The following is an 18,660-nucleotide window of genomic DNA, read 5'->3' as shown; positions in this document are numbered from 1 at the left end:
TTTTAAAATCTGAACCTTATGTTGCGTTTGCAAATTATGTATACCGTATTTCCTTACTTCCTTATTTCTAATTCTTATTCGGCTCGATGATAAATTCGGCTTGGCCGCCTGTGCAAGTACAAGTGACAGGTTACAAATTGGGCAACAAAAGACGTTCCGCGGGGTGCCAAGATCGGCGCTGAGAGAGAAGACGAAAAAGAAGAAGAAGAAGACGAGGGAGAGAGAGAGAGAGAAAGAAAATCCGTTAAGAGGTTTGTCTAATTCTGCAAGACTTTCGAACAACTATTTTGGCCAACAGACTTACTCCTCGTCTCTCGTTTAAAATATCTATTATTCCATTATACGATATACATCAGGATAGTTTTTATTTTCGACTTTTTCGAATATTAACTTGGCTGCCCCTCAAATTGCTTACAAATAAATAAATAAATAAATAAATAAATAAACAAATAAATAAAAATCTCCTTCAAAACACAGAACTCTATATCAACCCTAAACCTTCAGACAAGGGCTGTGAATTTTTCCATTTAAAATGCGCAAGTTTTTTACGACAATTTCTGTAAAAATGTCGTCGCCGAATTAATCGGTTGAAAAAAAAAAAAAACTCGCTAATTACTGTGAGAAATCAGTAAGCATTGATTTGTAATATTGAATAAACATATCAGCAGCATCGTCTACGGAGCATTATACGTTAGCTGCTGTAAGTACCCGATTAGAATTCGATTTTTGTATTTTTTCTCTGATATCAATCGAAAATCGACGATGCTCATCTTTTGATCAAATACTAGGATCAATGCTGATCGATTTCTGACACTTGTAAATTTTTAGCAAACAGTTAATAATCCCACGATCAAATATCCGTAGGCTGAAAATTGAGTAGTAAAAACGTGTACATTTTAAATCGTAAATTTCACAGACCTTGCGAGAGCGCGCTTAGGTTTAAAATAGAAACCTGTACTTCTCGAGAGATTTCTATTTATTTATTTAAAATCAATTCCGATAAATTCTATGGCACATCTATACGTCGCGAGGTGCATAATTATACGATGCACTATAAATAATAGACATACGATGCATGTGGGAGGCCGGTATTATACTGAGATGCAGGTCGGTAGTTCGAGAAATTGAGGTCAAATTTCCGCCAATGCAAATGCCAAATGGTGGCGGTTCTGCAGGTAGATATCGGTGCAGAAGTGCACGCAACGCGATTCGAAGGTTAAAAGACGCGTCGCGTATCCCGTATGCGTGGTACACACATGTGCGTGTGCGCGCGTGTGTATGAGAAAACTCGAAACTTCTCGCAATATTTTGAGCTGAAAGTCCTTATCGATAAACGTCTTAAAACGAGCTTGAAAATTAAAATACTGTTTGTGGTTTTTTTTGTTTTTTTTTTTGTCGTTGCTCAGATTTTGAAACTTTGTGCAATATTTTTTTCCAAAAAAATGAGAAAATTTGACCCAACAAATGCAATTTTCAAAGTGGGATATCGATAATCAAACTAGAAATGAATTAATAAACAAAAATTGACGAAATTATTAAATTCATTTTGTGCATTAAATAATTATTCTCTTCCCTTTTTTTCCCCTCTTGCCTCTTTTCCTCTTTCTCTGTCTCTATTTCTCTCATACAGTATATATACCCGGTGTCTTACCGGCCTTTGCGTGTGTGTAAATGACGTAAGAGGAATCTCTCGTGTGTTAGGGTATTATGTGCATATCGTGCAAGCGAGCCTCGTCTCGTCGCCGCGGTAAATGCAGGTATTTGCAAGGCGCTTTGCTTCTTCTTACTTCGCACGATTTTTATGTATTGTATACATGTATGTACAATACGTATAGTATAAATACTTGTTACACGTGTATCGAAACATGCATATTTATATGTTTCTGTATGTGGGTGTGACTCGCGTGTAATGTTACAGGTACACGGATGCCTCGGCAACGCAGGTACATACACGATAGCTTCGAGAGGTATACGGGAATATAATATTCTTCTTTGAGCTGGAGTAGGGATTTTAATTATAATGTAGTACGTTATTAATATACCGTCGTGTCTAGCTAACCGGCTAATTTCTTTCTTCCGAAATGAATTATACATGCATCGTGTATACGCGGGTAATGAAATTGAACGAAATAAAAAGAACGTTGAATAATAAACGGTACGCGCATAAATATACAGAGAAGACGAGAAAAATGATTGTACAAAATTTTTTTGCAATACAAATTATTGAAAATATTAATTACACAGAGGATCGTATGTGTAATGATGTACAAAAATTATGGCGATTCATTTTTATACATATAATAATACCGTATAGCATGTATTGCACAAAGAAATATTGAAAAATACTTGAAATTTGTCTAGAGTTAAATAACGATCGAATAAAAAATAAAATTCGTTATTTCTTGTATTTTTTATTAAAAGCGAACGCGTTTTCCAATATTATAATTTAAAAATGCGCTTAATACAGGAATAAAAAACGTGTCACAGTTGTTGAAAAGCCGCGGTGACATTTGTCCAAGGCAAATTTTTTGTTTTAATTATAACGTCTATAGGTAGAATAATTTACTACGCAGACGTAAAGTCGGGGGATCTCGTGCGCAGCACATTTGTCTTGATCTGTCCTCAGAATAATTGTACACGATCATCACTTCAAACTGCGACACGCCAATCTCGAGAACAACTTTAATCTACATCAGCAGAAGCGGCAGAAGCAGAGGGTTATTTAAGAATGCATCCAATATATGATGTATATGTGTATACATAACCTCTATACAAGAATTTGCATAGACAGAGCTATCTGCATATTATAAGCTCAGAGCTTGACAATAAGATTTCTCCATCGTTGACGTCTAATTGTAAATCGTCCTTTAATAATCCACACGCTTGTTACATAGGTGTGTAATGCAATACGAACGATCGATCTAATCATGTCAACCATCAAGATCTGATAATTCTGCACTCAACGATCCGCGTTGTTCCGTACGCAATTACTAGTAACGTTACTGCAACGATGCGTGTTCAGAAAAAAATCGCTACTTCGCCACTTTGGGATTGTCCGAAATTTAGTAAACCATAAAAGAACGAAACATGCTCACGTTTTGTAAAGCCAACTCCTCGAGAGTCGTCCTAAAATTGCACAATAACAAGTTTTTTCTCTTATGTTTCTTTATACGTTGACTTTACTAACTTCAGATTCGTTTAGGTTTGCCCTTCGGCATCGTCGATACGATACATATGTAAAATATCGTATTGCAACGAAAAAGCGAGAATTTCGTATCATTCAATTCGAGCCTCGTTGATATAATTCGAATGTTTTTCTCGACTCATTGCCGGATGTATTCGAGTCAAGGCGAAGTTCGGTTTAGAATTAAAATCTGTACATACATCCATGCTGTTACAGTATGATTTAAGTATGATCTACGGTCGAAAAATTTCGGGGAACAGCTGTAAACGGCGCGGCATGCGGAGTGAAACCACGTGGCCTTGAACGTCAAGTGGAGAGAGAGAGAGAGAGATAGAGATAGAGATAAAGATAGAGAAGTAGAAGGAAAGATGATGAAAAGATGCGAAACGAGGAAAAATCCGTCTAGTAAAATTTACAACACCAGTTCCCAACGTTACGTACACGCGTATACGTGAGACATATTAGTTGTCAAGATTAATGTAGAAATTGATCAACTTTACAAAAAAAAAATAAAAATAAAATAAAATAAAATAAATAAAGTAAAAAAGAAGGAAAGAAATAAAAATTTCTCACCGTGCCAAGATTCGAATGGATCGAAATCGAGCAGCCATTCGAACGTTATACAAGTCCTACAGTGACGTGTAATTAGCGTGTATCAGAACATTGAAAAGAGGAGTGCAATTAAATCGAGGCGCTGCTAATAATGTCGAAAATCGTGCATAGAATCGAAACGGCAATAGACGAGAGAAAGAACGGGGAAAGAACGAGAAGAGGATACTTCATTCGGATTCGCCGCGTTACAATCGGGCGTTGTAAGTGCGGCCCTGTTGCATGGAATGCGGGCGCGGCGCGCGTGTGTGAACGGAGCGGAGCGAGGTAACGTACGCAACCAACACAAGCAAAGACGCACGCCTCGGAACGACGACGACGACGAAGCCGAGAAGCGACAAGGAGAACATCAGCATCGCCGACAAGCGGCGCGGCGGCAAAAGTAGCAGCAGAAGTAGGAAGAAGATAGTCGGACACGCGGAGGCCGATTCGTCGTTGTTTTTGTGATAGATAGACGGACGGATGTACGGATAGATAGATGGATGGATAAATGGACGAAAGAGAAACGAAAGGGGAGAGAGAGAGAGAGGGAGGGAGGAGGGAAGAGGAATGAAAAGAGGAAAAAACGCGAGGCGGGCTGCTGCATGGTAGGTAATATACACAAACGAACGTACCTGTCTCTCGGGTCGATCCAAGTCGTCTTCCTCGTGTTATGATCGATGAAATATACCTTCCCGTCGAAGTCTCTGGCGACATCCCAGCCGTCCGGAAGCGGTATCTCCCCATTTCTTCTCCTTGGCATATTTCACTTAGCTCTAAATCCATCCAAAGGTATCACCAACTGGTATCACACACACGTAAAACACTAGCTACTCGCCCGCCGCCATCTTGAATACCTCATTATCATGAGCGGGAGTGACGTCACGCCGCCCCGAACGACCAATCCCGGCACCGTTCAGACGCCTCGCGAACGGTATGCGAGTATTGACATAGTAGTCGTCGTCCTCCTCCTCGTCGAGACGACCCCCGGTATCGAAACTCTTTATTTATTCATTCGCTCAGCATTACCCGCTCGGTTATGCGTTCAACGATTAGGTTCACCCTTCGTCTGATCATCACTCCTAAGCATCTCCCTCTCTATCTCTGTCTTGCTCTAGCTTTCTCAGTTATTGCTGTAAAAAAAATTTCACCGCTAGTACGTTTCTATTTGAAAGAAGTAAACTTGTTTTTGCTTTTTATTATACTATACGCGTTTAAGTATACCGGTAAAAGGCCACCACTGCACACACTCCGTATTCAACACTATTCGGCACTGTCACTTTTTTTTTTGCTTTCTTATTTATGCATTTTTTTTTTAAATTCAAACGAACAACTTCACCCAACACTTTCCGACACTAGTATTTTTCTTCGTTACTCTCTTTCTTTATTCGTTTGTTTATGTTATTATCATCAATATCGAATGTGTCGAACGTTCAACCCCCCGCCCCCCTCCCCCCCACCCCCCCACCGTCGAAAACACGAGGAATCTTTCCGACGATCTTTCCACCCTATCTCGGCGATTTTATTATGCACATGCTTCGTAATACTGTTTAGAATAGAACGGATAAAAACCTCTTTACTCTGTGGTCGTAATTACGATTTTAATCCCCGTCGATTCCCTGCCTCCCTCCATGACGTAGAAGATTGATCGTTGACGGGGTGACAATAGTTTGGTTTTAAACATGTAAGGATCGTGTGTAACTTGATATCGGTCCAAGTGCGAAACGCTTTGAATAGAGCGAAAAACCCAAAAAAAAAACAAAAAAAAAACAACAAACAAACAACCGATTCGACGATAGGAGTTTGATATTGATAACAGAAGGAAACAATCGCCGAACGTTAGTTTCGATAATAGGAGGTGAAAAAAAGTGAGTACCGGCTTAAAAGCAAGATGTACCCGGTCTTGCTATCTCTTAGCTCTTGCTACCTAGGAGCATGTTCGGAGTTTGAGACATGCCTGATACCTTCGGCTCATGCGGCCGCTCTCCGCGCTTTGGAATCCGTCCCCACCACGCGATGCGTTCTCGTGTCTCTGACCGCTGCGCACGAATCTCAGCGGAGAAAGCCGAACACCGGCGTTGCCCTTTACGCGAGAAATTCGAATATTTTCAGATACGATTTGTACGGCGCCACCGTACGATAAGAGAATTTCATGACAGGTGCAACTCTCGGCGCAACTCTCACCCTACTACGCGGCTGAGAAGCCAAATACGCCACACATGCCTCGGAATTGTTCCGTCACACGACGATCGCTGCGCCCTCTGCGCGCCGATTCTACAACCTGCCGAGGAATGCTAACACGTTTGTCGTTTTTTTTCGTTATTTTTTTTTTCCTTCGTTCTACGTTTGTTTTCTTCGTTTTTTCTCATTTTTATACCCCTCGCTCGCTGCTGTCTTACGCAGGGACGAATAAAACCCGCCCGCTATTACTAGCTGACGCCGTCATCACAGCGACGTGTGTCCGCCGTTTTTTTATTTTTATTTTTATTTATTCATTTTTTTTTTTCATCTGTACTTTATTCCAACTCATTTCGCCTCCGTGTATAATTTAATACGGAATTCAAGTTTCATCGACGAATATATACAAGGAATTATCTCTTCCCACGTTCAAATACTCGTATTCATTGCCTTGGGTATTTTTGATTCTGTGGATAATTTTTAAGACGGAATCTTAGTCGGCAATCGGTCGATGAGTCAGTTTGCTATATTCTGTCCTGAGATGCAATTCCAGATGGTCTGCAGCACCTGTTGACGATTCGTGAATATATGCACAAATTCAAATGCACCGTGCAGGATCCTCGATATTTGAAACGAGGGCGAGCATTCGGGTGCCTGTAGATAAAACATTCTTGCGTATACGAGGACATTAATTATGCTGTACGAAAGCCAAAGAAAAGGCTGAAATTCTCGAGTTGATTGATTTTCTACGAAATTGTTCGACCGTGATCACATGATTTTGCTGTCCAATAGAAGCCGCGCGTAAATTAAATTCACCTTGTCGTTTCGTCCTGTACAACACATAACTCATTTCATTCACATGCAATATGAAGGTGAGCGCATATAAAATGGTTGAGCATACGAACCACGCAGAAAGTGTGAAGCCTGACGGATCCACGGCCAAGGGCCACGCGCCTAGAGGCAGTCTTGGGAAAGATATTTCTCAAATGAATATTGCATGTGTAGTGTTGCTATATCTATAGAATACAGATCCCGGTTCTACATACACAGTGTCTAACATGTAGTGTCCCGATTTTTGATCCTGTATGTTAATCCCTGGTGATATTGCGGATAGAAAAATTTTAGATTTATAGGAGTTTATGAAATCATTACAGTAGATCACTACAAATAGTCGTTCGATGGATCCAACATCGCAATGATTTAATATCTGGTCGAAATTTTTTTGAATTTGATCCGTATCGAAAACATTGTAAACTAAACCCAATTACAGAAAATATAACGATTCTGTGCATATTTTTTATCAACCTTATTCATCCGAGATTAAGTCGCATATCAACTTCTACGCAAAAGCCTTTTTACTTTCTCCGATTTTATTTAGGGAAATTCCATTTTAAATAAGCATTGAAATCAGAAAATACGATTTTGAAATGCAACTTGATTAACGGCGAAGAAAACACATTTCGCAAACAACGCGTCGTCTTCGTAAGTTCCTATTATAGTTATGACATACCTCGTATTTTGCCAAAATTTCTTTTATTCCTATACATCGATTCATTACAAACAACGTTCAGTCAAATTCTACGAAATGTAATTATTAACAGTAGACTTTTGCCCGTGGGTTGGCTCGACTCGAGGTTGAATTTTAATAAATGCTGCTATGCTGTATGTTCCCTTGAAATAATTATGAAACAATAGAAACATATCAAAATCATTATTCAATAGCCCAATTTCAGAACTTTAAACTATACAATACCATTTCCATGAATCACAGTTCTCTTTCCGCACAGAGAAATGGAGATATAAATTTTCTGATTTACAATTAATCTCTCAAGTCATCGAAAAATGAAATACCAAGTTTGGCGAATGAAAATTAGACAAATAATATACTTTTGGCAGCAAAAACATGGTTTAAAAAAATGTTGTTACGAATTTTGTGTGTTGTTACTTTTCAAGGATATCGTTTTAAATGGAGTTCTACTTGATTAAGTCCCAGCTGCAGTTTCCAAATAAAGTTACGCCATATTCACGAGGTTGAAGTTAGTAACGCTACCGTAACGAGACATTTCGATATTTGAGTGTGTTTTGTTCTATTACGGTTTACTGAATTTCAGACAATTCGAATACGGCGGAATGACGGTTTTTCCTCAGCATGAATCGTTACGATAACGTTGCTAACTTAAACATGATTCATATTCACAGATGAGACATTATCGATATTATCAAGATAATTGCACTCTCCATCGAATGGCTCCTCCACCGTGGTGCCCCAATGATACGTTCCTGGTTAGAAAAATGACGAAGGCGCATGCTTGAGGAGCGGATGACTTCGCGGCCACGTGACCAGTCTCTTTGGCACGATATGTGATCCGTATATGTGTACAAAGAGAATTCCTGAGACAGGTTCGATATGTTGAATATAAAAAGATAATAAAGAACTGTTTGATTAAAATGTCGAGCCGTTTAATGAGTCTTTGAATTGTCTGCAAAAGTTAAAACGGAGTACTTAGAAGAAGTTATTTATTTTTATTCCCAGCACGACGAGCGTCACTCTAGCTACGTGTCTCTTCGTCGATCAGCCACGAACAGCAGGGAGAGACGAGAACTGGCGTTCAATTAATCTCTGGCAAGTAAAATGGCAACGTCAGAAAGTGACGACTTCGAAAGCGCTGACGAGGAATTGGACAACCTTTCGGCGCCAGCTAAGCGCGTTTCTCCACGTAGAGCCCGGGCTGTCGTCGACTCGGATTCGGACGACACGGACTGGACCTCCTCAAAGATTGACCCCTCCTACGGAACCCTGGGCACATCTGACACCAAGAGAAAACGCGCCTCTCCAACCTTCCCAAAACACAAACCAAGCTCTATTCAAGTCAGCTTGAAGAACCTAGAGAGCGAGGGTAAGTCTGATGACACCGTTGACCCGAAACCAGCTCTTAGCCAACCGCCAGCGGTATCGCAAGCTGGGAAAGAAGCGTCGTCGGAATCGAATACGTCCCAAGATTTGTCGGTACCTGATGAGAAGAAGCCAGAGCCTTCGAATGAAACGGGAAAATCAGGCGGTTCTGTACTACCGCCAAAAACTAAGGATGAACGTCAAGCCACTTCTGAGTTGTCGACAACTGCCAGCGGCAAGGATGAGGTAGAAAAACCAGTCACAGAAACCGTCAGCAGACCGAAAAGAGAGAGACAGCAGAGACAGCAAAAGCAACGGGAGCCTAGGTCTCTCGGGGAAAAGAAACTGGGGTCTAAGATCACCTCAGAAGATGCAAAGCCCAGAAAAGTTGAAGGGGCGGTAAAGTCTCCTATAGTCGAAAAATGCTGGGAAGAATTGGATGATATTTTGTCAAAACCCCGACCCGACATTGAACAGAGAAAGTCCAAGTGGGACAGCAGTTGGGACGATCCAACGAAACCGAAGGGCGCAGATGAAGAGATAGAAGAGAATATTGAGGTTCCGGAAGAGTTGAAATCGAATAAAAAGTTCAAAGAGGTGTTTAAGTCCGACGGCTGGGGAGATATAGATGAGGATGTAGAAATCCCTGATGAAATGTCAGAGGAAAAGATTCTCCCTGTATTAGACAAGCTATCCTTAGCTGGCGAAGAACAGAACAAAAATGCCGGTTGGGGATGGGGTGGATGGGGCGTCAGTTCATTGATAAACACGGCGTCGGCCGGAGTCACTAGCCTAACGAACCATGTGAGTCACGGATTGACGATGCTGGAAGAAAGCATCGGTGTTCCAGACCCTGAAGAATTGGCAAAAACTGAAGAGAGCGAGACCGAAGGTAGCAAGACCGAAGGTGTTGCCGACGGTAAGATATTGAATATAGGTATTAAGATTAGGTCATGTATCGGTTAGCGATTCGTTGACCTGAACGCACCACCAATGCTATGACAAGAATGTGTTTACCAGACTGGACTCAACCTTGGGCTTAAAATGCAATTGCTGATTCCCATAATTTAAAACACTGTGTAGGACAAAGTAATTGGCAAATTGGTTGGTACGTGACTCATTTAATTTTAATGTCGGTGTAGAGACTGTGTCGGAAGAAGTTGAACACGTGATTCATATTTAAAGCGTCTCTTCCTAAATCGGCGATAGTATCGTTTGGCTCACCAATGTTGATCAACTGCAGCTGCCATACGCGATATTTATGCAAAATGTTTGTTTCAGAAAGAAGTCAACTGGAAAAAGAGCCGTCTGATACACAATCTCAATCATCATTTGGTTTTGGTAATCTGATGTCCGGTGTTTCTTCTATAACAAAACTTGTCGAATCGACAAGTAACAAAGTAATTGCTGGAGGTTTGGACACGCTGGAAACAATTGGTAAGAAGACAATGGAAGTATTACAAGACGGAGATCCCGGACTCAAGAAGAAAAGAGCTTTCTTCACGCAAGACAGTGACAAGCCTATATTATCACAAATGCTTAGGGAAGCTAAGGACAAAGCAGAAACAGAAGAGAAAACTTTAGAAGAAAAACAATTGGCTAGAAAAGTACACTTTGAAAGTCTCTTCGATGACTATCAGGGACTTGTACATTTGGAAGCGCTAGAAATGCTGTCTAAACAATGTGATATCAAGATACAGCAGCACATGATCAATTTAAATGCCGACGAGTTGTGCTCTGTTCAAGAGACCTTAGATGAGGTAAAGGAACTGTGTGATTTGGGAGACGACGACGGAGATGATGTACACGAGACTGATCTTCAGGAAAGATTGAAGGGAGCTTGTAAAGACCTTGGAGTGACTATGACTTACGATAAACTTATTGACGTGAGAATAGTTAATGGTTACACAATGATTGAAATTTGATCCTGAAATTTCGACACAGCAATATTTGTGCATTACTGTTTTTTTTTAAATCGGTCACATTTCAGACTTGGGAACAAACAAGGGCCTACCTTTCAACTGTGATTTCTACAGAGTCAGTGCCTGCTGATAGAGAAGTGTTTCAACGTGCCATTTCGACTCTTGCTCAATTCACAGCACTTTCTGTAGAAAGATTTCACAAAACGGCAGAATTACTTCTTGTCAAGGAAAGACGTAGCACTGTAAACGAAGCCGACGCTTTGGTTCAGCTCACCAACATTTTAGCAGGCGAAGTTGGAGTCATTGCTAACCTGTTTGCAGACAAGCTGAATGAGCGTGTTAAACATTCAGACAAACCAGACGCCACAAATGCTAATATCACCACGATTTTCCTCGAGGTATGTTATGTCATTGGCATGTAGAAGCGATTGCATAAGCATTTGAGTTGTACTTACATATTTCTAAGGAAATTTTCATCATTGTTCACAGGCAGCAAATGCAAGCTCATACATTCAAGATGCCTTCAAATTGTTGATTCCAGTTCTCCAAGTTGGAGCTACATAGTCTCACCTATTTTTGTATATGTTTTATATAGGGTATATGAAATCAAATTACTATAAGATTAATAAAAATCATAGAAGATTAAGCTATATTATTGGATGGCTATCGATTTTTGATATGTACCATATTAACTCATTTTTGACGAAAAAATTTCTCAACATAGGTATAATTTTTACTTCGTATTTTAACGGTAACCCAGCTTGACTTTCTTTGCTTTCTTTGTAAAAGAGTCTATATAAAATCATGAATAATAGTTTAGGCCAGATAATAACAAATTATTCCCTGCACTCAATCCGTATGCTTTCAACTAACTCGTATTAAAAACAAGAAGAATGTCGAGGGTGTACTTACAAAAGCTTTGATACTGTTATATCGTTACAAATGTAACAACGTCTATGAAATAGTATAATATTTAGAAATCATGTTTGTTGGATAATATTTGGTACAGCCTCAGAAGTAGTGTCTCCATTTTGCACTGTTTATGTACAGTTAACAAAATTATCACTGATGAATCAATAAACAAGAGAGTAATTACAAAAAGACATTTTTCATTTATTATAACAAATCGTTTCCCATACCGTCATGTACAAATTTTAGTGCTACAGATTTACATTGTACAGGATATAAAACTACACAACTGTATAATCTACCAACTGTAGATAAAAGAGCAACGCTCATTGGCTTTATCTAATAATTTGTTTCACTTTTCATACGACGATATAAACTGTGCATCTATTTATCTCGAAGATATTATGCATTTTCTCTGTCACATGAGAGCTTATTGAAATATGGTGTGGTAAAGCATAACTGCAGTATGTCGCAATAGAAAATCTGGACACGTATGATGAATCAAGTAATAATCAAGTTGTAACAAAGATAATAAAATACCAAAAGTCAATTTTTCAAATTAGCAAATGGATGATGCGGTGTTGAATACAAAGAATGAGCCGCTTCATGTTTTGCAGTGATTTTTTTGTTTTTTACAGCAAATGAAATGTGCTTAAAACAAGTCTTATTACGCACTTACATTACTCGCAAAACAAAACTCTTGACATGATAAGACTTTGTCTTCTAAGAAAATTAAGTGTACAAAAAGATACGAAAACAACTGTTATTCACAGATTCCCTTATGACCCTCGGCATTCATGCGAGTTTGCTTCTCATTAAAAATAGATTTGCCCAATTCGAATCGTAAATATGAAAGTATCGAATTTGTTTCTTCGTAAGTCCACTTTGATTATGTTTGGGATTTAATTACAGATTTTTCGACTAAAAAAATGACAAATAAATTAGTTTCGATTTTTTTTTTTTCTTCGGATATCCCTAAGATTCATGATTTTACATATTTTTGACTTTTAGACAGGTACTCATACCGAGCACACGTTTGGTCCTTCCAATACTGTAATACCCCTTATTACATCCAATTTCTCGGGATAAAAATCCATGAAACAATATTTTCCAGTATACAATCGTTTCATCTGGATTTTATGCGACGAATGTAATACCAAAATACACTTAGATTTTTTTTTCATCAACTTTAATGCTTATGTCTCTTGTTACCAGTTGGTGGTTTTTGAAGTTGAAAACTGAAGTTGGAGTCTGTTGCTGATAGGGAAGTTGCCAAGTTTGACGGTGTGTTAAAACTCAAACCTGTTGCTGGTGGTTTGGCAGACGCACCAACTGAAATACTACTGGCTGTTTGTAATGACGTTGCATTACCCCAAGCTGAAACAATTTCATTATTACATCGCCTCTAGAAAGTATTACAAAATTAAATTTACACACACCTTGAGGGCAGTAAACTACCTTTTAAGCTCTCCGAAAATAGGAAAAAAAATGTCAGCGTATATATTAAAACCGTTATTACATTTCTGTATTGATTTGTGTTCCATAAAAGAAAGGCAGCCTCCATAGGTATCCCATTACTTGATTTAAAATAAATACAATCCCCCTTACTTAAAACGACATAACATTACTTTTACGAAGCACATTGCATTATTACATTTCTGTATTGATTTGTGTTCCATAAAAGAAAAGCAGCCTAGATAAATATCCGGTTATATTGATTTAAAAAAAAATTAAAGACTCCCTTAGTTGAAAAAACAAAACAAAAATTTGACAAAGCACAAAATCAAATGGGTAATATTTAAATATATCTAGGTGTGCTCGGGAGAATCCTAACAGTACATTGTTAGAATCATGCATTTTTCTTGTCCAAGCATAAGCCTGTTCACCTAAAGCCAAAGCAATTTCAGATGAATTTGATATAGGGAATTAATGAAATCTGATTTTTAATCACCATTGCGAAGACAACAGTTATATAACTATGCATAAGAATGAGTGAATAAAAAATTAATACAACAATATGTTGTTCATCATAAGCATATTCTTTATAATGGATGCAAGAAGGTTTACTGTTCAAATTAAAACAAAAAGACATTCCTAAAGCATTTCCGTCACATGGTCATCCCATATTAAATGATGCGATCATTCCGCGTCTTTGTCTGTGAATCGGCTGTTTTTTTTCCCTTCATAACTCATGAGAGATCTACGAAATATTAGATTTCTCAAAAATCTATTGATCGACATATGAATTTTCAACGATTTTAGCAAGAATAACCACTAGTGAACTGCAAGATAGTATGTTTGTGGTTTACTGGCGATTATCGTTAATAAAAAAGTGAAAAACTCGTGCATGTTTCAAAATTATTTTGAAAAATCTGACACATTTGGTAGTTTCATATGAAAGTATTCCACTGTCACTAGTCATATTCAAGGGAATTCGCAACTGTCAATAAGATTATAAGTGTCTGGTTACTTTTTAAATAACAGAGTCGAAAGCGAGTGTATATGTAATTTACATAAGCATTGAAACGAACTGAATAGAGGTCCTTTGCCAATTTATAATTTTGTTTCTTTACCAGATCTTGTCTGTAATTTGTGTTCAGTCATTATATAGTTTCAGATCAAATGTGATGTACAAATTACAAATAAGGTGACCAATTTTTATTCAATAATGTCTGTAATAGTAGCATCTAAAGCATGAAGTTATTTTCCATGCAAGGTTTTTAGTAAGGTAAAAGCTATTCAAGCTGTACTGTCCCTTCAAATAGAAAAATTAATACCGTTACATTCAAGCTTTTGAAAAAATTTGATATTAGCAACATAAGTAATTAAAATGAAGAGTGATGATAATTTATGCTACTTGAAGAAAAATCCCTCTAGGTTCCCCGAACACAAAACACTATATAATAATGAAAATAAAAAACAAATGCTATACCTCAAATACTAATAAACAGCCACTACTTTTTTCCTGTAAAGGCAAAATAAATACAAATCAAACAGATAATAAATATATTTAGTGATAGCTACAGTGTAAAATTGTCAATCAACGATATCACACTTGAATGAATAACTGCTATGTAACGAAAACAAAGGAGTCAAATTAATGAAGCTATAGAGCAAACGGATGTAGCAGAGTTGTGTAGTTGCTCTGGTTTTGTTAAATCAGTATATAAACGCAACGTGCACAGTAATAACGTATATGAATTCATATTTTGGTAGCAAAGAATAATTGTACAAAGTCTTGGTGAATTTTATGACTATTTTTTTGTTTGATAATTGTTATTTGTGTCAAAGTTCAAAATCTGAGGAAAGCTTGCAGTGCAGAATGGCAAATGGTGCGTTGGAAAATTAATACTATACCTATGCTTTCAGAAAATTTGTGCGTCAATATTTCGTAGCAATTTTAATTTATGCGCATTCAACGATATATATTTCGTTGTGCAATCATGGCACGAAATAGAAGACGAGCAGATTACAAGTTTAATTTTTACAACAAAATTTAAAGTTTGCTATAGCATCAATTTACTACATCCATCTATTCTCCGTCAACTTTTTGATATTGGTAATCATTTCTACCTCATACTAAATCCCTGCAAGACCTAAATATAGGATACGTTTATGGGATATTTTATATACGTGACTAATCGAAAAATACGTGAGTAAAGTGAAGAAGAGGATATAAATTTATACAAATGTAAAATAGAAAAAAAAATCCAATAAATTACACAGTATCTCTAAAGGTTCATCTTACCACTATTTACCTAAAGGGTTCGCTGTTCCATAGTTTGGTGGTCTGCTGGTATTTAGGTTTGTTGAGGATAAAAAACTTTTGTTTCCTAGAATAAAAAATTTTACAATATCGCAAATTTATCATCATTCGAGGATAAGTGAGACGAATTCAACTCAATCAGATACGTCGATGTTTTCAAAAACGTATCGTTTATGAAGTTGAGACTCATGCATCTTCAAAAATCGCTCGAAAGTAATAATTTATTCACAACGGGGAAGAATTCTTGCAAATTAAGAGTTCCTGTTTATAACACCCACGATTGCCATTCCGAAAATTTCATCTTCACAGGTACAGAGTATACTAGAATATTTGAATGGTTTAAAATGACATGTAAGTTAAAGGTGAACAGGAATCACTTTAGTAAGTATTGAAAATAAACAATTAAATATTATCATAATCCCTTCAGTTCTGTACCCATTTAAAACAGCTATCTGACAAACAATAATTCAAAATGTTATGGAAGAAGATCAATGAGGTAAACTTCGAAGGCTGGTTCAACAAATGTATTTTATTATTAGTTACTATTATATATTTTATTGCCTGAAGACAAACTTCATTCGTACAAATTAGCCTATGGAATTGTCTAGCCTACCTGGACCAAATGGAGTAGGACCACTGTTGATTTTTCCAGAGCTGATCCTGCTCATTTTTTCGTTTAACTTGCTGTCTTCAAATACGTTAGAACTATCTTTTAAAACGTATTTCCTCAAATTGAGATATTGTTCTTTTTGATGTTGAACTTTAGCATGTACACCTTGCAACTTTCCCGCGACTGCTATTAATGATTCGTGAAGCTTGCTCATCGCCATTGTTAGTTCTAGAATCAAAAAATGTGGTCAGTCTGATTGATGATGTGAAAACATGTATAAGAAATTGAGCTTTGTAAATATGATGTATGAAAGTGAGAATAAGAAAGGTAAACTCACCCTGTGGAGTTAACGTCTTTGGTGTCACCATGGTATGTATATGTTTTTCAGTGGATTCTATCTGAGATCTGAACAATAATAAATCCTGTTCAAAAGTATCGGCAAGTTCCATAAAGAACAGCAATGGCGCATTGTTCTCATATTGCAGTCCTGCTGGTGTATCGTGTGTTCGTTGTGCAATTTCTGCATTTTGTAAAGCTTTTGCTGTGTCCTGTTTCAATTTGTCTGCCAAGGAACGATCTCGCTGTACCGAACCAGCGAGAGTTGTTAGGAGTTCCATCAACGACGCTGTGTCTTCGGCGCAGCGATTTAAAGGTCTAACGGAACCCCGAGCTATGTCCGAAGTGAATGACTTCTGGGTCTTGATAAATATTCTGGTGAAAATTCAGGGTGATACGTTACAAAGATGATAAAAAAAAAGTCTTTATTACTCCAATTTGACAAAAATGCTAATAAACGTCTTCGAAATTGAACTTCATTGTTATGCCATGATTACTTACTTGAAGTTTTCAATAGTCTGTGTAAGTTCATTGGGTATGAGGTTTTCCTTAGCTGCTGTTGGGCTACTACTTCCTTGAGTTAAACCTAGTTTGTTAGCAGAAACATCAACACCACCAAGGCCCTGGATATTAGTAGTTGCCGTTAGGGCGGCTGAATTCACAGGTTTGGCACCAAACAAACCCCCGACAGGTGCAGCACCAAAAAGAGATGCTGAAAGTAAAGAAATCGTTCGATAAAATATTAGGCAGGACTCAGTACTGCAAAGCATGGTTGAATTTTTCTAAAAAATTACACGTTTGGCATAGCGAAACTTTGTAACGCAAGTAAGTTTATAGAAGAAAAATTGACTTGCCTGGTAGAGTTTCTACTTATGAGAACTACTACCAAGCTCAGTAAGGTAATAAGCCATTTGGAGATAAATTTTGATCAGCAGGAAGCATTACAGTGAATCATTCCCTTATGTTCTTCCTAACATTGCTATAATCTAAAAATACTCAAGAGAACAATACTAACAACCTGTGGTTGTAGTGGTACCAAAGTTTAAAGTGTTGGTAGGTTGAGTGCCGACACTAGTACCAAAATTCAGTCCTGTCGTAGCAGCGGGTGTACCAAAACTGAGACCGCCAGTCGGGGCTGCCGAGACAATCGGAGTTGAAAATAAACCTGAAGATACACTTGTTATGGCTGTTCCTCCAGAGCCGAAAGGCCTTGAGGCTTGCGAAGTGGTCGAAGTACCGGCTGTGCTACCGAATCCAAAGTTCGGAGTCGTTGATGTTCCAGATATGGCTGTACTAAAGGATAAGCCACCAGTTGCAGCTGACGTCGCTGCGAACGACGGTGTGACTGTTGAAAACGCTGGAGCTGGTCTGGAAATAGGATTGAGATACGTTAATCGTTTGTCTCAGAGGGTAATAGAATTGGGAATAGAATCGATAATTTGCGTTACAAGTATTGACTGCGAATATCAGTAATTGCTAGTCTTGAACTTGTTTTCAGAAAGCATTACTAGTAGGTAACGTATTCCTAATTGCATTCAAGTTATGACACACAATGAAGTATTGAAGAAAATTAAAGTAGATAATACAATCCGCGAAAGTTATTCATCTTTCACGAGAATGAGAGTTTTGAGGTTAGGATGATTACCGCCAAGTTTGAGGGAGTGTTCGCTGTCAGATGACAAGACTTACTTTTGATTACCAAATCCAAAGGTTGTTGTCGTGGTTCCAGTAGCAGGAGTGCCAAACCCAAATTTCGACATGCTTCTTGCGAGTGTTTTCAATCTAATATTTAAAAATATCTATACTACGTCTCGGCAAAACATTACAATCAAGACATGGCTTGAAACTTCACTTCTCAAGGATTAAGATCGCCCGCGTGTCGCACGATGTCGCTGTTCGTTGCCGCCAATTTGAACCATCGAGCTTATACGCATGGAGATAGCATCCCAATGCTTGCACGTGTCACGGGGTCAAGGCAATACAAGTAAATTCTGTCTCTGTCGCTCTGCGCTGCGATTGGCTCTGCGCCCTGTTTCGGCCAATCACAGCGCGGAGCGAGCGAGACAAAATGTATTGAGATTGCTGTTTCCCAGTCACGAATGCCAGTGCTGGTATGCTACCTCATGTGTACAAGCTTGATGATTCGACTTGTTGCTTCCAAGTTCGTTATGTGTTGCTAACAACCGGTAAATTTAAAGACTTAACAACATTTTCGAATGAATCAGCTTGCCTCGGTTTAGATCGAAGGATAGATAAAAAGTTTTAATTGATCCT

At 38.2% G+C, this 18,660-nt stretch overlaps 3 protein-coding genes across 13 annotated transcripts in view; 1 reads left to right on the top strand and 2 right to left on the bottom strand.

Moving 5' to 3' along the window:
- The window catches only part of LOC124306935 (protein kibra), a 61,906-nt gene extending 56,689 nt beyond the window's left edge, over positions 1–5,217 (bottom strand). The window contains exons 1-2 of one of the 3 annotated variants that reach the window (XM_046768109.1): positions 4,630–5,217; positions 4,408–4,548 (exon numbers count right to left, since the gene is read on the bottom strand). In XM_046768109.1, the coding sequence (XP_046624065.1) occupies positions 4,408–4,535 (128 nt within the window). In that variant the 5' untranslated portion in view covers positions 4,536–4,548; positions 4,630–5,217. Of the gene's footprint in view, positions 1–4,407 lie in introns of all 3 variants that reach the window. The other 2 variants (XM_046768108.1, XM_046768110.1) reach the window with 2 other exon arrangements.
- A 2,969-nt stretch (positions 5,218–8,186) lies between these two features.
- Positions 8,187–14,463, top strand: LOC124306937 (protein FAM114A2). 3 transcript variants are annotated; one of them, XM_046768116.1, is made up of 5 exons: positions 8,190–8,350; positions 8,484–9,762; positions 10,125–10,729; positions 10,834–11,163; positions 11,255–12,588. In XM_046768116.1, the coding sequence occupies exons 2-5, from the start codon at positions 8,583–8,585 to the stop codon at positions 11,327–11,329; spliced, it is 2,190 nt and encodes a 729-aa protein (XP_046624072.1). In that variant the 5' UTR covers positions 8,190–8,350; positions 8,484–8,582; the 3' UTR covers positions 11,330–12,588. The 3 variants fall into 3 exon arrangements, with proteins under 3 accessions (XP_046624073.1, XP_046624072.1, XP_046624071.1); XM_046768117.1 differs by lacking the exon at positions 11,255–12,588 and adding an exon at positions 12,890–14,463 and having other exon boundaries at positions 8,187–9,762; XM_046768115.1 differs by having other exon boundaries at positions 8,190–9,762.
- LOC124306939 (nuclear pore complex protein Nup58-like) lies at positions 11,451–18,277 on the bottom strand. 7 transcript variants are annotated; one of them, XM_046768124.1, is made up of 8 exons: positions 18,076–18,276; positions 17,402–17,754; positions 16,888–17,098; positions 16,388–16,761; positions 16,054–16,278; positions 15,423–15,507; positions 14,607–14,639; positions 12,912–13,051 (listed from the first exon to the last, which is right to left on the bottom strand). In XM_046768124.1, exons 1-6 carry the CDS (start codon positions 18,144–18,146, stop codon positions 15,425–15,427), a joined length of 1,317 nt encoding a protein of 438 aa, XP_046624080.1. In that variant the 5' UTR covers positions 18,147–18,276; the 3' UTR covers positions 12,912–13,051; positions 14,607–14,639; positions 15,423–15,424. The 7 variants fall into 7 exon arrangements, with proteins under 7 accessions (XP_046624075.1, XP_046624074.1, XP_046624077.1 ...); XM_046768122.1 differs by having other exon boundaries at positions 15,433–15,507; XM_046768119.1 differs by lacking the exon at positions 14,607–14,639 and having other exon boundaries at positions 11,451–13,051; positions 15,433–15,507; positions 17,423–17,754; positions 18,076–18,277.
- Positions 18,278–18,660: the final 383 nt, after the last annotated feature.

This window comes from Neodiprion virginianus, chromosome 6 (genome assembly GCF_021901495.1).
Source record: "Neodiprion virginianus isolate iyNeoVirg1 chromosome 6, iyNeoVirg1.1, whole genome shotgun sequence".
In the NCBI taxonomy this organism is placed as follows: domain Eukaryota; kingdom Metazoa; phylum Arthropoda; class Insecta; order Hymenoptera; family Diprionidae; genus Neodiprion; species Neodiprion virginianus.
The sequence above is the reverse complement of the archived record's forward strand: the minus strand, read 5'-3'. Positions and strand labels throughout refer to the sequence as shown.